General features: G+C 36.6%; 1 protein-coding gene across 10 annotated transcripts in view; it reads right to left on the reverse strand.

Moving 5' to 3' along the window:
- The window catches only part of ZMYND11 (zinc finger MYND-type containing 11), an 87626-nt gene that overhangs the window by 39293 nt on the left and 29544 nt on the right, over positions 1 to 18789 (reverse strand). For 9 of the 10 annotated variants that reach the window (XM_074358223.1, XM_074358225.1, XM_074358224.1 and 6 more), the window contains exon 3: positions 3450 to 3609. The exons of the other annotated variant lie outside the window; for it this stretch is intronic. In XM_074358223.1, coding sequence (XP_074214324.1) covers positions 3450 to 3609 — 160 coding nt within the window. The remainder of the gene's footprint in view (positions 1 to 3449; positions 3610 to 18789) is intronic. 10 annotated transcript variants of the gene reach the window in all.

The raw sequence follows: 18789 nt of genomic DNA on the forward strand, positions 1-18789 counted from the left end.
TACAAAAGGTAGCTGAGATCAGCATCTCAAAACATCTAAAAATCATTCCAGTCCTAGTAGAAAGTAAAGCCTAGTAGTCTCTGACTCACACAGGCTTCCTCCTAGACAGAGCATGTATACTCAGATCCTGAAATAGTGTCAGAGTTAGGCTTTTATTACATGATTGCTGGATTTAATAAAAATAATATTGGTGAAGATATGCATGTTTTTCAATTGTATCAATTTTTAAAAATAAGCATTGGAAAAAAAGGTAGTGAGGTGGAATAAAAACATGACACAACAGACTTTGCTCAATGATGGCTGAGTGGCCTAAAGAAACGACACACTTGCCTGCTCCCTCTTCCTCCTCATCACAATCGTGGAAGTGAACATAAGGAGAGTCCAGCCTCTCTGCTAATACAAGGTATCTCAGGGGACGTAACTTGCGGGACTCACCAAGAGAAATCAACTACTATAGAGGCTATAGAAGGAAAAGAAGACCCATTTTTAAAATGACAGAACTTTCTGAGTAAAGAATGTTTGTAATTTTGAACAAAGGTTAAAAAATTAATGACCAAAAACAATCCTATCCCTTTCCTTCCCAAGGTCATATACACCTACTTCACTTTTTCTTCTCTTGATACTGAGTAGAAAGTCAACAAGATGAATAATGTATACCTTTCAATCTAAAAACTCAAGCTTTTAGAGGCACCATATCATACACAAGGTGGAGAAACTATAAAGGAGCGTCCCAGACTCAAATGCCAGCATGCAGGGCTGGCACCAGCCCACAGAGTACCTTTGTGCCCATCAGAAAGTCCTTTTTCCTAAGACTGATCTTGTTAGAACAAGACACTTTTCTGCCATGTGCTAGAGAACTGCTGAATGAACACGTGAGTACCTGATGTCTGGGGAGTAGATGGTACTTCCTAAGCTGGGCAGTTCACAGCTGGCCCCCACACACAGCAGCCCGCGTGCACAGGCCACACGGTCCCTGCAAACACACAGAGCTGGCCACTGGGAGAAGCCTGCGCTGTGCCAAGTGCGACACGTGGCAGTTACGTGTCCTTCTACAGTGTTCTTAGGGCATGAAAATCATAGCACACAGACAGCCCCTGGGTAGCCAGGTGGTCCACCAGCCACAGCCATAAGATACACATCTAATTAGTCTCATCATTTATACCTACACCTTATATACAGATCCAGCGTCTTAAAGGAAAAACCTCTTTACAAATCTTATGTTTGAGGTTATAGGTTAAAAGTAAAAAGACCATGATGAGAATTTTTGCTTGCTGTTTAGTAAGAAATCTGCATGCTTTTGCTACACTATATAGAGACATTTCTTGTCTTAAGCATATTTATTCACTGGTCAAAAAATTGCTTTGGTACATAGTCTTATGCTTTATATAGATAATCTCATTTAATCCTCAAAACAATCAAATGAAAACGATACTAGCATGCCCATATTACAGCTGAGGAATGAGGGTCAAGATGAAGAAATTTCCTTTAGGTCACACAACTAAGTAAGTATCTGAGATGGGCTTGAAAGCCCCATCAACTATAACATGTATGACCTTACCTCTTCCTACTACATTACAATGCCTATGCATTTTTAACATTTGCATACTTCATAAGCTAGGCACAATTTTTATATACTCAGTTATCATACATGCATACTTGGTATAAAATGTTTGTGAAGAAGAACAAACCAGAATTAATAAAATCTGTATACTGGTTGTTAGATTTACATATAAGGATTCATCTAGAAAAAAAGAAAAAAGAAAAAGAAAGGATGATGCTATAAAAATGCATGCAGTAAGAACGTGTAAAAATAAAAAATAGAATATAGAACCTAATGTAGTGGTGAACACATAATAAAACTCATTAACTGCTTCCTGAATTAAACTGAACAAAGAAACTTCAACTTGAAGAGGAAAGAAAGCATACGGAAAAGCACAAATCTAAAAATCAAAAAAGGAGAAATAAAATCACTTTTATGAAAAAATGTACACATGATCCGCAAACCAAAGTCCTATGGATTAAATTGCATTTACTATTGGTTAATTACTATATAAGTTTCAGAAATGATCAGTAGAGCCTTCCATACCAAATCTGTGAGTCTCTAAATGCCTGGGGATTAGAACTTTTATATTATCTGGATTATTTCAGACGTATAATAAGCTATCAATGATCAGCGGTCTGTTGTAGACAGATTTATGTCACTTGACATTATTATTATGGCTTGGCAACCCAAAGGTTTTTTTTTAATCATCAAAAAGCTTTACTTTTCTTTTTTATTTTCCTTTGGGGGGGTAATTAGTTGTATGTATGTATGTATTTTAATGGAGGTAATGGGGATTGAAGCCAGGACTTCGTGTGTGTTAAGCACGCACTCTATCACTGAGCTATACATCCACCCCCAAGCTTTACTTTTCTGTAAGGACGTCCATAAAAAAGTATGCTGATATAAACATTTTCACTGAAGTTTTCAAGAATACTTCTAGTGTACAAATCAAATGATACCAATGAAAGTTAACATTTTTTCTTCCATGTTTTCTGTTTGTAGAAAACGTGCATTTTCTTTCCTGAAACTTTGAAGGCACAGATTAAACTGACAAGGAGTGTTAAAACTGAATAGCTTCTCTAATCACGGAACTTACAGCTGCCTCTGTGGACCAGCTCCCCACAGAAAACATGTTGTTAGCTCACTACTACTCTCAGAACTGGCAGGGGAGTGCGGTGTGCACTGGCTCAATTGCTACAGAGCCAGAAAGGGAACGACAGTGCAAAGTTTTGGGGAAATGTTCCCACAAATAACCAATTTTAAGATTATGTGTCATATTTATAATTTTAGATTTTAGAGAATTCATGACAAAACACTCTCAACACACCTAATTACTAAATCTATTCCTTTCAGAACTAAAAAAAAATTAATGCTTATTATATTGGAAGCCTTCTCTTTCCAAAAAGTAAGACTTCTGATGAAGGTATCAGAAAAATCAAAAGCAAAAAAGGTAGGAAGACAGAAATATTACACACTAAACCCATCTTTACATTAAGAAAATGTACTTCTACTATTCGTGCCCTTGAGTATAACAGCATACATCCTTTTCAATCTGCCTGGACAGCATTAACGTTATCCTGAATTGAAACTTTTTTTACTACTATTTACTGAAGAAAACACTTAGGAATACCATCGTGTGAACATGCAAAGAGCTTTTCTTTGTTTTATTTTTCAGACTCAAGGTAACGTAGACAGAAAAAGCAGTAAAAACAGTAAAAGTGAGTTTTCTCTTAAAGAATCAAGAAGGAAAGTATCCATCCTACCAACGTAGGTCCTTAATGTGAATAAAACTGTCAAAGTAAAATATTACTCAGCTTCTCAAAATGACTTTCTATAGGTTGTATTTAAATAGTGTTAAAAAACTTAGAGTCAGCATCTCCAAATTTATAAAATAAAATAAACTTACAATCTCATCTCCTGGCAACCAATATCCTTCCTGTTCGATACCAGCTTTTGAACCTTTGCAGCCCACTGTTAGCGTTTCCACAATGAGACCATCTTTCACAGCTAAGCTCAGCTGACGGGTGGTCTCTTTTGGATGCATACCGTGGACTCGAGACATATACCTGAATACAAAGGAAAAACAAATTTAAAATCCCTCAGTACTGAAAAATAAAAGTAAGAAAACAGAGGTGATTTACTTCTCTTTTTATTGTGACTTGTACTTATGAGAGCCCTGCTGGAAAAAAAGAACCCTAAATACTTAACTCTTTCAATATCATGATATTTTAAACCTCAAGTCTATTTTGTATATTTAGGGGAATATTTGTTCAAAATAGTCCCAAACCAGCAAATATAAATCACTTAACAGATTTTAGTCAAACTTCTCGTCTAGTTCTAGCCTCTGCAGCAAGTACCATTAACGTCCACTCCGCAGATTCTATATCTAGAATTTTGTAATCTCCAGCCATAGGACATTAGACTATAAAAAACTTCTACTCAAAACTTCAGAAATGACACCAAATATAGGAATTACATGAGTGGTTATCAAAATAAAAAGAAAACAAGAAAGCATGCTGTGATCAATAAGGCAAAAATGTGATTTTCAGTAAAATATATTTTGAATTGGATCACTAAAGCATGTAAGCGTACTCCTTGATTTACAGTTATACGGCATATTTCTTAATTTAAAAAAATGTATTTCAACCACAGAGAATAATACTGCAGATTCTCTTGTATTCACCAGTTGTACTGAACTCATGTTAACATCCTGGCACAGTAGCTTCATATCTTTTTTCGGTTTTTAAGGAAATAAAATGTTATGGATACAGCTGAATTTGTGCCATTTTCCATTCCCCTCCAATCAAACCCCAACACCCTCCACCAGTAGGTACTGGTACCAGTACTAGGATATCCAGACACAAAACCATATTACGGGACAAATTAGGCTGGCCTCAGTCTCTCCCGGGAAACATTCTGCACTAGCAGACAGGGCAGCAGTACCCGACGATTAGCACGGAAATTAAGTGCAAGGCAAGAATTCTGCATCCAACTAATCTTTCATTTAAGTATCAAAGCATTCAAAACAAATCACTTTGAAAATGCAAGAACTCATCACAGAAAAATCTTCTAAATTTATGGGATGAATTTCAACCAAGATAAGGAGTAAACTCTGGCAGGAGACTGCAGACCTTCCCTTCTTCTGTATCTACGTTTGTGGAAGAGAACTGCTTCTGTTTAGGAGATACGGAACTTTAAAAAGTTTCTATTTTCTCTGCCAATGCAGTAACTGAAGGGCTAAGAAGGAAGTGATGGAGACTGACAGATGTGAGCGAGGACAAGGGAGTTAGTCCACAGACTGACAGTGAAGGCCGCCAAACCATGTAGCAGAGGTACAAATATATTTTCACATGTAAAAGTCAATACCAACAAAAATAATCAACTGAAGTTTGGAATGTGGGGAAGGAAAACTGGCAAAAGTGACAATGTACTAATTTGGTCTGGCCACAATAGGGAGCCAATAGAAATTTTCTTAGGAATTAAGCACATCACTGCATTTACGTTTATAAAGGTACCCTTAGAAGAAAAATACAAAACTTCTAAGTTATCTGAAGAAACTCATAAAAAAAACACATTATGTACTAAGACAAAAAGAACAAAAGTGAAATATAAGAAGAACAAAAGAAAGCATATTGAATTTAGTAAGACCAAAAAGAAACAAATTCGTCCTTCTGATACATATAGATTGGCTGAACTCGACAATTAAAAGAAAAGATAGACTCACAAAACCAAAAATATGCTGTCTACAGGAGACACACTTAAAGTGGACTCAGACTGAAAACAAAATGGGCAAAGACATATAACAACGCAGTCCAAATGAAGCAGGGATCGACACTGCAATGGCTAGAATTTGGAATCCAGGGCAAAAATCATTTTTAAAAAAGACAAATGTGGCACAGGTAGTTATAAAGCAGAAACTGTAAGAAATAAAGGAAATACTGACAGGAATACAGAATCGTGAGACTTTAATTCACTTTTCTCAGTCCATAAAAATGTCTAGTGAACAAAATTAAGTACGGATACAGAAGACCTAATTTATAAGACAGATTCAGTTGATTTTATTCTGAAAACCCCCAAAGCCCATCAACAGGTTCAAGAAACATTCATTAAAATTGAGCATGAAGTCGGTCACCAAAATGACAATAAAGTCCAAAAGTTAAACAGACATTTGCTGGTTGCAGTGAAATTAAACCAGATTATTAGTAACAAAACTAAAATACTCATAAACCACTGAATCAAAAAGGTTAACCTGAAAACTGCAAAAAATCTAAAAATAATAATTAAAATGCTAAAACAGTGCCAGTTAAAAAAAAATTATAGAACAATATTAATCCAAGGCTCCTTATCAGGAAACATAAAATGAAGGCAGCATTAATGTAACGAACAATGAAGACGCAGAGTGCGGAAAACACAGACTAAGAAACGTCTACAGGGACACAGCCACACGTGAAAGGGAAACTAAAACAGTTGTAAGCAACTGCTTTGTTCATTTCTGTGCAAAAATATAACATAAACACTATGATATTCTAGGAAAATATAAATGATCAAAAGTTGACCACAGCAAAAAGAGAATACTTTAAAAAGGACAATTTCCAAAGAAATAAAACAAGTTGGCAAAGAGCTTGCCCAGAAAAACACCAGATAGGGACATATTCACAAGGTAATTCTATCAAACTTTTAATGACCACATAACTCCAATGCGATTTAGACTCTCCCACTACGTAATAGAGTAAAGCAAGGAATCCAGCAAAATAATGGCAAGAAGACCTCATAAAAATAGCACAGAAGAAGAAAACTACGCTCCCAAAAGAACACTGGTGTAAACTCCTAAATAAAATATTTGAATATGCAGCATAATCTTAAATATTAACATAAATTCATGTTGATATAGTAATATATTCAAATATAAAAAGAATAATATACCATAAGTAGGTATTTAATTTCAGGACTTCCAGGAAGATTTATCATTAAGAAATCTAGAAATATAATTCACCCAATTAATAGATCGAAAGTGAGAAATAATAAAGCTTTCCAAACATTTTTTAGTAAAATTTACTAAAATTTAACATCCAGCCCCCTAACAAAATAGGAATGAGCAAACACTTCCTCAACTTGATTGGGAATATTCAAAGATGTCTCTGACACTCTGCCGAAGGTAATAACCAGCGCAGCTGAAACAGAGAAAGAAATAAAGTATAAAAGTTGATAAGGAGTTAAAATGACCATTATTGCAGATCATATACCTAGAAGACCCAGAAAATCAGCTGATGTGCTATTTTTAATCAAAATAATTTAATCAATTATTTGTTTGGATATAAACTAATACACAAATTAATAGCATTCATACATAAATACCAAAAAAACCCAGCAGATTTAAAAGACCCCAATTATTTATAACAATAAGAAAAATGCCTCATAATAAATAGAAGAAATGACAAGATCTGTATGAAGAAAATTTTGAAAAGTTTCTAATGTAAAAAAAAAAAAAAGAGCTAATGGAAAGACATGCCAATTATTTAGATGAAAGACGACAAAATCCAAATTGCCTCTAAGATCATTTAACTAACCACCACCACAATGTAGGCAAGTTGATTCTGAAGTTCCATGGAGAATTAAACGAACTTCCCAGTGACTCCACATCTAGCTATTCATCCTATGGACATAATTAGACACATGTGACATAATACACACACAAGGAAGGAAATTCATTTTAGCACTGTTGACAACAAGAAGAGATCAGAAACACCTAAACATACATCCAAGGAATATTGGCTAATGTATAATACATAACCATGCCAAGGATTATTATATAATCATTAAAATACATGAAGCAGTGTCATAGACATAAGATGACGTAAGTTCTAAAATATATTATGTTTTAAAATCATGGTATAGAGGATAATATCCAAAATATATAAAGACTCATTCAATTCAATAGCAAAAAAACCCCAAACAACTATAAACACCCCCAAAAACCAGGCACAGGAATCTGAACAGACACTCTCCAAAGAAGACACACAGGTGGCCAACAGGTACATGAAAAGATGCTCAACATCAGTAATCATCAGGGAAATGCGGATCAAAATCACAGTGAGTTATCACCTCACACCCATCAGAATGGCCATCAAAAAGGTAAGAGATAACAAGTGTTGGCAAGACATGGAGAAAACGGAATCTTTGTACAGTGTTAGTGGGACTGTAAACTGGTTTAGCCACTATGGAAAACAATATGAAGGTTCCACCAAAAATTGAAAATACAACTACCACATGATCCAGAAATTCCACTTCTGAGTATTTAGCTGAAGAAAATGAAAACATTAATTTGAAAAGATGTCTGCACCATGTTTCCTGAAGCATTATTTACAATAGCCAAGATATGGAAGCAACCTAAGTATCCGTGGAAAGATGAATGGATAAAGAAAACGTGATTATATATATATATATATATATATATATATGAAAGATAAACAATGTATGATTTCACTTGTATGTGAAGTTAAAAAAAAATGTGAAGAACAGACTGGTGGTTGCCAGAGGTGGGGGGTGGGGAGGGCAGTAGGCAAAAGGGGTGATAGTAGTTAAAAGGTACAAACTTCCAGCTATTAGATCAATAACTTGTGGAGATACAATGTACCACATGGTGATTAATTACACTGTACTGCACATTTGAAAGTTGCTTAGAGCAGATCTTAAAACTCCTCATCCCAAGAAAAAAACTGTTCTGTAACTATACACGGCTATGGATGCTGACTAGACTTGTCATGGTGCTCAGTCTGCAGTGCATACAGATACCGAATCATGCCGTACACCTGGAACTAGTACAATCTTATTTTTCCACTTAGACCTCAATTAAAAAAAGAGAATCAGAGAAAAAATCATGGTATAAAATGGTACAATTTCTCAAAGACCTTATATAATTATTTCTGTATATGTACAAGAGTTCTAGAGGTATGTTCCAGGAACTGTCAAAAGAGGTTACTTCCAAGAACAGTGGTCAGCAGGCAGGAACAGGAAGAAGGCGTTTTTTCACGGTACTCCCTTTTGAATTTTGTTCACATATCTATCAGCCAAAAACTAATTTTACAAAAAAAAAGTAGGTACCATTTACCATCCCTCCAAATGTACAAAAGCTCCTTTCTGCCACACAAGCTCACCAATCCTGGGCAGGTCCCCTCCTTCCTTTTCAAACTCATCTTAGCTATTCTTAGCTCTACCTGGTCCTTAACACCCACAATAATTTTACAATCAGTTGGCCAAGATCGATGAAAAACATTGCTGAGATTCAGATTAGAGGAGAATAAACACCATTATATATTAACTATTTTCACCGATGAAATTTGTACATCTATATTTATTTATAACTTTTTCTATGTCCTAAATAAGGTTTTATAATTTTTCTCCATAAATTTCTTGAGTACCTTTTGGGTTTTTCCTAGATATTGCATACTTTTGGTTTCTTCTGAAAAGAGAACTTTATATAATATAATATTTCCTGGTCGGAGGCTGCTGGTAGAGCAAGGTTGAGGAACCTTGCTTAAACCCTTATTAGTTTTAGATCTGTCTGTTTAAGTAACCCCATTGAACTTGTCTTTTCTTATTGCTCTAATTAGGACTTCCAGTACAGTGTACACCTTAGGTAGTAGTAATATGTGTATCCTTGTTTGAGATCTTGCAAGGGATTCTTATAATAGCTCACCATTACAGTAGATAAATTTTATCAATTTAAGTGATAAATGTAAATATAAATATGACGCTTGCTGAAGGATACTGGTAGCTTTTATAAAGAAAAGACCTTTCCAGTCCCAGTCTGACGTTTTGTTTTCTTAACAAGAAAGGCATTACTGTTATTATTCCTTGATATATTTTAATCCCCTGAACTTCACCACACAAATAGGTCTTCCTGGCCACCGTGCACTCCAGCAGCAGTGGGGCATGGACGAAGGCACAGTAGAGAGAAGTTGGCCTTTCTCTGTAGTGACTGCATGGTGGGCGCATCCTCCTTAGTTCAAAGAGAAAAAAAGTCAGCTAAAGCCATTTATCCAGTCCTGAGGGACCACAGATGTGCACAGGAGGAAGGACTCAGGGAGCCCTTTTCACAGGGCAGGAGGATCACAAAAGGGAATGGATGAAGGATTATTTCTAACTAGAACATAGGAACTGCAGCGTTACAAAGAAACATCTCCTCCTCACACTGTTACAGCCTGGGAGCAGAACAGCACTGAGGGAGGGCTCTGCTTCCTGAAAGAAAAGGGGGTTTAGGCTTATTGGGATGAAGAGCAAGTGATCTAGGACGCATTAACACGCTGGTCGCCACATCACTCAAATCTGGGTGACAGCTGTGTTTCCCCAGGGGCCCCCGATCCACAGTGGGTGATCGATGTGGGTTTAAAAAGTACAGTCTAAAGGCTAAGAACATGTGTTCACTATTTAAAACAGCTGTTATATTTGTATCTGAATTTGTTCCCTTCAGGGCCCTAGAATCACAGGACCCATGTGCTGACCTACCTGCAGCTGCAGCGAGAAGAGCTGAGGGGGCAGACAAGTCGTTTCAGACAGTGCCTCTTATAAACTGGCACTCAGAAAATGCTTGTTGAATATATAAATGAGTATGAAATAATTTCAATGTGATCTTTTAAAATCTTTTAATTCCAGACTTGCAGAAGAGTTGCAAAAATAGTAGAGTTCCCACATACCCTTTATCCAGCTTCTCCTAATGTTAACATCTTACATAAAACAATACAATTATCAAAGATTCTTAATTTCTTTTTTAAGTTTATGAATTTATTTGGTATAATTGACATATTATATTAGAGTAGGTGTACAGTATAATGATTCAGTATTTGTATACACTGCAAAATGATCACCACAGTAAGTCTAGGTAACATCCGAACATTTCTCAGTTTTTTAATCGATGATAGTAAAGATAGTACATGGTACTTTAAACTATTGACTTTATTCAGGCTTCACCACTTTTCAACTGTTCTTTTCCTGTCCCAGGGATCAATTCAGGATCTCTTAACATGTGATTTTATGAGCTTAAGAAACATCCAAAAATTAAAGAAATAATTATCATTAAAAAATGTTTTTACAATGAAGAAAAGTGAGTGATGACTAACCCTGCCCAAAAGAAATTACTATGAAGTACTCTATCGTGGCAGTGGCAGTAACAAGGCTGGCATGAAGTCTGCCATAGTGCCGACAATTTAGAACAATGTAGTAGAAACAAAGACTCAAAAAAAAGAACAACACAGAAGATCAGAATACACAGAAACAGGTCCAAATACACAAAAATCAATGGTAAACATTACAAAAGAAGGGAAAACATAACAATTTTTAGCAAGTGATAGTGGAATAATTAAATGCAATCTGGATAAAGTAATTTAGATCCACATTATATTTACAGTTGGATGACATAAATAGTTAACTATAACAGAAAAATAAGAATAAATTAGAACAAAGTATTCCTCATCTATTTGGGGAACCAATTATGTATTAGAACAATGGAAGAAATACAGGAAAAGACAGATATGAACCCATAAAATTAAGACTGCAAAATATAAGACTAAAAAAAACTAAAACAGGAAACAAATAACTAACAAAAAGACATCAAGCATGACAAAAGGTTAAATATGTACCTATCAGCACATTTAATGTTCTAGAGGTTTCTTTTTGTGTATGTGGCCTATGCAATAAACCCAAAACTTACTTGAGCAATGTAAGACATTTGGTTTAACAGTTATTGTGATAGAAATCACCAATGAAAAGGCAACAAGCACAAACTCACAAAGCAAAATTTGAGCAACACCTTACTTTTCCCCTATTTTTCCTTAAATAAAAATACTCATTCTCTCCCATTTTTCTTAAAAGGCAGAACTGAACCAGAGTGCTGTAGACGTTAAACAAATGAGGAGTTAATATCACCTCACTGAGCATTACAAGTATGTCTGATAAGCCTCAAGACCATCCCGAGTTACCTACAAATATATCCTGAAGGACTGAGTGACGTACAAAATACCTTAAATACAATGAGGGCTCTCAACACATTTTCCTTCTCTTAGATCGTCAAGTACTCAGCGAGGTTTAGTTCATGTGAAAATACTTCCGCTAACAATTCAGGTTAGGGGCACGCCAGCTCTTGTTTTCTCACATGCTGCGTATCCATTCCAGGGGCTGATCTTCCTCAAATGAAGAGGTAAAAACAGTTTGGCTTTGAGATGCATTTACAGTGGCCATCTAGTCTCCTACTTTAATTTCACATAGTACAAACCATGAAATAGTATGTAAATGTCACTACTTAAAAGTTACATTCAATTTCTCTGAACTTTACCAACAGCTTTTAAAATTCTTCCCGTCCCATCCATTTCCTTTCCCGTGATTTTCCTCCCAGTGTCTCTCCTAGGATGCTACTTTCCAATGGCTGCTGAGCACTGACATGTGCCCCAGCAACAGGCTGCAGAACCTAGGATGTGCCACCTCCCCTGAGATAATTCTGCACGGTCCAAGACAAAAAAAAAATAGTTAATGGAAGCAGCCACCGCTAATTTAACATTTTTACATACGTAAGAAATCTTGTGTCATAATTCCTGAAATTAATTATCTTTAACCCTTCTAAAAATGACTCAATCTCAGAAACTGGTGTCATGCAGTTTGAAATGAGCACACCAAAGAAAACAGGGTAAGTGTGACCACAGCAGGGTACGAAGGACCACCACAAAGTGCACCGCCATGTTGTCTGTGCAGGGGAAGCATCACGACACCTCAAGCCGTCCTCCCGTCCCCTACCAGCAGCTTCGCACCGTCATCGAGGCTAGAGGCCTCCACTCCAATGGAAACATAACAAACGTATTTTAAGTGTATTCTGGATGATCTGGATAAAGTTCGTACTGCTCCATAATTTCAGTACCTAATGGCTACCAACTGGCCTCTGGGAACTGGCTCAGAGGCTTAAAAAAGACACAGCCAAAAATATTAGAATCATAAAATCTGAGATAAAAATTTAAGTGAATAACTGCACTAATCTCTTGATGTTAAAGGACATTCTGAGTATAAAAGCTATGGAAGAACACAAAAGATCCAAAATATCTGACTAGCTAAGAAATGTGGAATTTCTCCATGACATGAAACATCACAAACTCGGTTTTTTTCTAGCCTATGGAGCAATTACCGCTAACTTCCATTCTGCAAATGAAAAGCAGACAGTAAAATGGAATATATTTAGCACAAATATGACAAAGACTACAACAATACAAAACCGCAACAATAAGAAAACTATTTCACTGTCAAGTGAGCAAGATACTCAGAATTATTCTCAGTGCTGGTAAAGATGCATTAAGACAGCCACTTTCAACACAGAGCTGCTGAAAATACCTTCTGGAAAGCATTTTCGCATCATGTATTAACACTTTGTAAGTGACCCTTATTCACTGATTCAGTAATTCCACTTCTACAGAAACAACCTGAATAGGACACAGGATTTATGTAAAAAAATGTTCCTCACAGCATGAATTTTTATAGGAAAAAAAAAGGATTTGAATGTCCATAATAGTAAAATAAATTATGGATATAAAATGTTGTATATCCAACCAATAGAACACAATGCACTTAATAAAATTAATGCTTTAAAAAACAAAAGTGTGAGAAAATGCTCACAATATTAAAGATAAAAAGGACAAGATTTTAAAATATATACATGTATATACACACAGGAGAGAGAGTTCTGTTACCAACAATGGCTGACTAGGTTATTCAGATCAATTCTTCCACTGAAAACTAGAAAAAACAAATCAAACGCTAAAAAACAATTCATTTAACTTAGGAGGGTCTGCCAGTTCTGAAGAAGCCACCGAGAACCTCAGAAGCTAAGCAGATAACATCGCAGGGCCAGGGAGACAAGAACTCCAGTTCAGACTCCCTGGGAAGAGGGAGCCCTGGTGAAAACCCAGACTCAGCTGTGCCCGAGCGTCGATGCTCAGCACCAGGCGCTAGCTCACGGCCATTCCCAGTCAGGCCGAGGAGATCTGAACTCATGGCTGCACCTATCGGAAGCTAGCACGAGTGTCTCGAGGAAGACAGAATCACCCGAGAACCTGGGTGTCTGCCTCCTCCTCTCTCCCCTCCGCGACACGCCACCGCAACACCCGGCACACAGCAAAACCAGGCACATAGGAGTAGCAAGAACACGCAACAGGCAAGTACCTACTTGTTTTGCAGGTCGTAGGCCAGAATGTAATAATCCTTCTTACATAGTTCTGCCCTCTTACTAAATACTAGGCACAGAGCTATTTATTCATCACAGACCTCCATGGTGACTAACTAGGGAAAAAGCCATCAAAGAGAGGTGAAGTGTGCTAGTAGTTCTCAACACCATTTTCATAATTCCTGTTTAATCCTAACTGCCAAGTCTTAATTTCCCTCATTTCTGAACTAGTTAAAAACCATTCACAGTGGCCTGAATACAGACACACCCTGAAGATGTTCAGGGATTAATTACCAACAACCAAAAGCAGCAGCAACAGCAGCAAGAATCTTTCTGTTGTTTTTTCACTAACAGTAAAGACATTAAAAATACTTTTTCTTTGAAAAGCTGCTCTGTCCTGACTGCCCCAAACGGCACACTGTGAACTGTCACCTCAGACCTAGGGCTCTGCTACTGGGGCAGTGACTCTAATTAAAATCACTGAAGCAGAACCTTCAGTTATTTCAAAGTTTGGTAGAAACTAAGACATCACTTCCATAGTAGGCAAAATTTTCACTTTGGGGAAAAATAATTTATCCTGTGACACATATACTACTTATTTCATTGTTAAATTGGTTCCATTTTACAAAAAGAGAGTAATTTTTAATTCAGTAAGTCCCCATTTCAGTAATGATAAATAATACATTTAACAGCTTGCTCCTTCTTTTTACATTATTAAATCAGACCTAATTCACAATTTTACCAACTTTTAAAAATGTTGCTGATCAGTTTATACCCATGACACAACTAATGAAAATACATTATCTGTGTAATGATGCAAAAACCACCACAGGTTTAAGACTGCTGTTATTTCATATCTGAAATTAAAGTATATTCCAAGTTTTATGTTTTAATTTCCTTGGTAGCTGGAAGAAAGAGCACAGGCAACAGCAGAGTACCATTTTGGCAAAGTCTTACATAACAACAACTTTTTAATTAAAACTGCCTCTGAGACCTCAGCCTAACTACTCAGACCCAGGACTAGACTCTGCCATCTGACATGAGCTTTGCAAAAAATATAAAACGGTTACCTCAATGAAAACCCTAGGAATAAATGTCTTTCTGCTTTTAGTATTACTGGAAATAGCTATGGTTCACCTCAGCACACAGTTTCCTAGTGGACGTGATTAAAATGCTGCACCTTAGGAGAAGCTACCAGAAAACTGCAAGCCAAGATTTGTAATCCACCCTTAACAAGTTGTGGGGTTTCACGGAAAACAGCTTTATTCCTAGCTCTATTTTGTGTCCTAAATTTCATTCTCTTTTCCTCATCCTTCTCATCTCCTTTGGATATATACTACCTTATTCTACCTACTCTACTTAACTCTTTCTCTAATCGTCTCCAAAATATTTTTGGAACAAAATGAAGTTTTATAAAATGCACTGTATACATTTATTTGATACACAAATGAATACAATATACACACACAAATTAAAAACCATCCACCTAAAGATAAATGCTGGAGAGAGTGTGGAGAAAAGGGAACCCTCCCACACTGTTGGTGGGAAGGCAGTTTGGTGCAGTTATTATGGAAAACAGTATGGAGATTCCTCATAAACTAAAATCAGACTTACAATATGATCCAGCAATCCTAATCCTGGGGGAACCTTAATTCAAAAAGATAACATGCATCTCAATGTTCACAGCAGCACCATATACAATAGCCAAGACATAGAAGCACCCTAAATGCCCACTGACAGATGCCTGGATAAAGAAGTGAGATAGATAGACAGATAGACAGTTCGATATTGGAATACTACTAAGCCATAAAAAAGAATAAAATAATGCCATTTGCAGCAACATGGATGGACCTGGAGGTTGTCATTCTAAGCAAGTTAAGCCAGAAAGAGAAAGAAAAATACCACATGATATCATTTACATGTGGAATCTAAAAAAAAAAAAAAAAAAAAAAGACGAACTTATTTACAAAGCAGAATCAGACTCACAGACATAGAAAACAAACTATGGTTACCAGTGGGGGAGAGGGGGGTGGGAAGGGATAAATTGAGAGTTTGAGATTTGCAGATACTAACTACTATATATAAAATAGATAAACAACAAGTTTATACTGTATAGCACAAGGAACTACATACAATATCTTGTAGTAACCTATAATGAAAAAGTATGAAAGTGAATATATGTATGTAAATGTATGGCTGAACTATTATGCTGTACACCAGAAATTGACACAACATTGTAAACTGACTATACTTCAATTAAAAAAAAACTCAACTGCAAAAACACAAACAAACAAAATAAATCCATCTACCTTCCATCCTTTTTTATTGCCCCAGTTACAGGTATCCTACTCTTAGGGATGGACCCGAACACACATCATCTACACCAGTGCCCAAAGCACACCAGAGCTCTGTCATCATCCCAAACGCCCGCAGCAAGTGAATGCTTCTAAACACTGCCATATATCCATATAATGGACGATGACTTAGCAACCAAAAATGAATAAACTACCAATATATGTAGCAAATGCATCTCAAAACATGCTGATCAAGAAAAGGTGATCATGAAAAAGAATATACTCTATGATTCTATTTACGTAGAATTCTGGAACAAGCATAGATCAACCAATCACTGCGACAGAAAGTCAGTCAGGGACTGCCTGGGGCTGGGAAGCAAGAGTACTAACCATAAAGAAGCACAAGGGAACTTCTGGGGGTGACGACAACCTTCTGTGTCTTGACTGAGATGGTGGTTGGTTACACAGAGGCATTAATTTGCAGATGAGGAAAGGAAAGTGACTTCCTCAAGAAAACATGCCTACTTAATAGGACATCTTCTGTACCATAGAAACAGCCTGGTTCTAGTAGAGATTTCAAGCTTTCTGCAGCACGGACAGCTGGCCGCACGGAAGAGTGACGTACACTCACACTCACAAGTGCAGCTGAGACGGCTGAGTGCCTGTTATGCGCGAGTCAATTTTTGGGGGCTTGGCACATTCCAATACACGAAGCAGAAAAAGATCCCTACCTCTGAAGCTTACATATTGGTGGGAAGAGGCTGCAGGGGCCGAGGGCAAACAAAAATGGTACTGCTAAGTATGTAAAAGTAAGCTACATGGGGTGCTGTAAGGGCCCCTAAAACCGCTCCCACAAGAGCATAAATTCTAAAGAATGAAGACTCACTCACTATAGAGGGGAAAGTTTTTTTAAATGGATCCTTTTCTACCACCACATAAAGAGAGAACTACAGATAAAGACCTAACTGTGAAAGGTAGAACTATAAAGTTAATAAAAGAAAATGTAGGAGAATATTATTGTGGGTTAATAAAGAAGAAGGAATCCTTAAATAAGATTTCAAAAGCACACAACATTAAGCAAAAAATACTGAATTTGAGCACATCAAAATTTAAAGTTTCTGGGGGAGGGTATAGCTCAAGTGGTAGAGCACATGCTTAGCATGCATAAGGTCCTGGGTTCAATCCCTGGTACCTCCTCTAAAAATACATAAATAAATAGACCTAATTACCTCCCCCTACAAAAGATAAATAAAAATTAGAAAAAAAATTTAAAGTTTCTGTTCAACAAAGAACACTACGGGAAAATTTAATAAACAGATGAGAGAATTAGAAACGATGTTTACAAAGCAGGAAGTGTACCCGAGAATTAACAACAAGAGCTTCTGCAAATCAACAGGAAAAGACAACCCCAACCGGAAAGCAGGCAGAGGATAAGCAGATCTTGGTCAAGTTAAGTAGATGTATATCCTACAGTCAAGGAGGAATTCTGTTCCTAGATACACAAACCAACAAGTTCCTCGTATAGGTCAAAAAGCAAACTGGTATCTGCTTTTCATAGTGGAGAGCTGGAGCAATGCATGGTTATTTGTAATGTGGAGGGAAAGTGGAGACAATCTGAGCATCCATCGTAAGGAAATACTTCAAAGCACAAGGAGAGGATATAACGCCTGGAGACTGGTGAAAAAAAAAACTGAAAACACCCAAGTTACCTAAGCAAGGGCAGCATGATGATAATATGTAATCACAGGGTTGTAATAAAAGCTGAATGAGGTAATGAATGTAAAGCTATTAGCCCAGTGCCCAGAACTTATTAGCCCAATCTACACAAATGGTTCCTCTACCAGCCACTGTTTATCCTCTAAGCTTCCACCTTCGTTACTTACATTACTGACTATCTGTATAATTAAAACACTTAAGAGTTGTCATAAGAATTAAATAAATGGCATATGGAGGCAACACAAAAGTAAAGAGGAAAAAGCATGGTCTCTTAAGTCACCAGATCTCAGTTCAAATGCCAGCTCTACAACTTATTAGCTGCCCAACCCTGCACAAGGGACTTAACTTCTCTGCATCCCAGTCTATGTATCTATAGTAAAATTAACAGCGTCCACCCATGTGGTTGTTTTGAAGGTGAGTACGGTAACATGATGTAACCTTACAGTAAATGTTTATGTTACTACTCATCCCTCCTCCCTACAGAACAGGCTCCCCAGATGGAATACTACACAACTATTACCAATGATAACTTATGATGACCTGATAACAACATGGAAAAAGGCTAAATAATGTTGAGAAGATAACAAGCATATGAAAAATGACCGGAAAGAAATCAATCAAAATGGGTCCCTTGCTGGAATTTAGGTAAAGAAACGACTGGTGATTATCTTTCTGTCTTTTATTTTGCAAGTATCCTACAATATGGTCATGGTACTTGTAGAAATTTTTTTTAAAATGGTTAACAATAATGCTCCACTAGCAGGTGCTTTATTGACACAAGAATGCTTCAAACTATGTAAATCAATAAACATGATACACATTAACAGAATGAAAGATTAAAAATCCTATGATTACCTCAGTAGATGCAGATAAAGCATTTGACAACATACAACATCCTTTCATGATAAAAAAAAAAAAACCCTCAACAAATGGGGAATAGAAGGAAACTACCTCACCATAACAAAAGCCATATATGAGAAACCCCCAGAAATCATCATTTAATGGTGAAAGGGAGAAATACTGAAAGCTTTTCCTCTAAG

The sequence above is a fragment of the Camelus bactrianus genome, chromosome 35, assembly GCF_048773025.1.
Source record: "Camelus bactrianus isolate YW-2024 breed Bactrian camel chromosome 35, ASM4877302v1, whole genome shotgun sequence".
Classification (NCBI taxonomy): Eukaryota; Metazoa; Chordata; class Mammalia; order Artiodactyla; family Camelidae; genus Camelus; species Camelus bactrianus.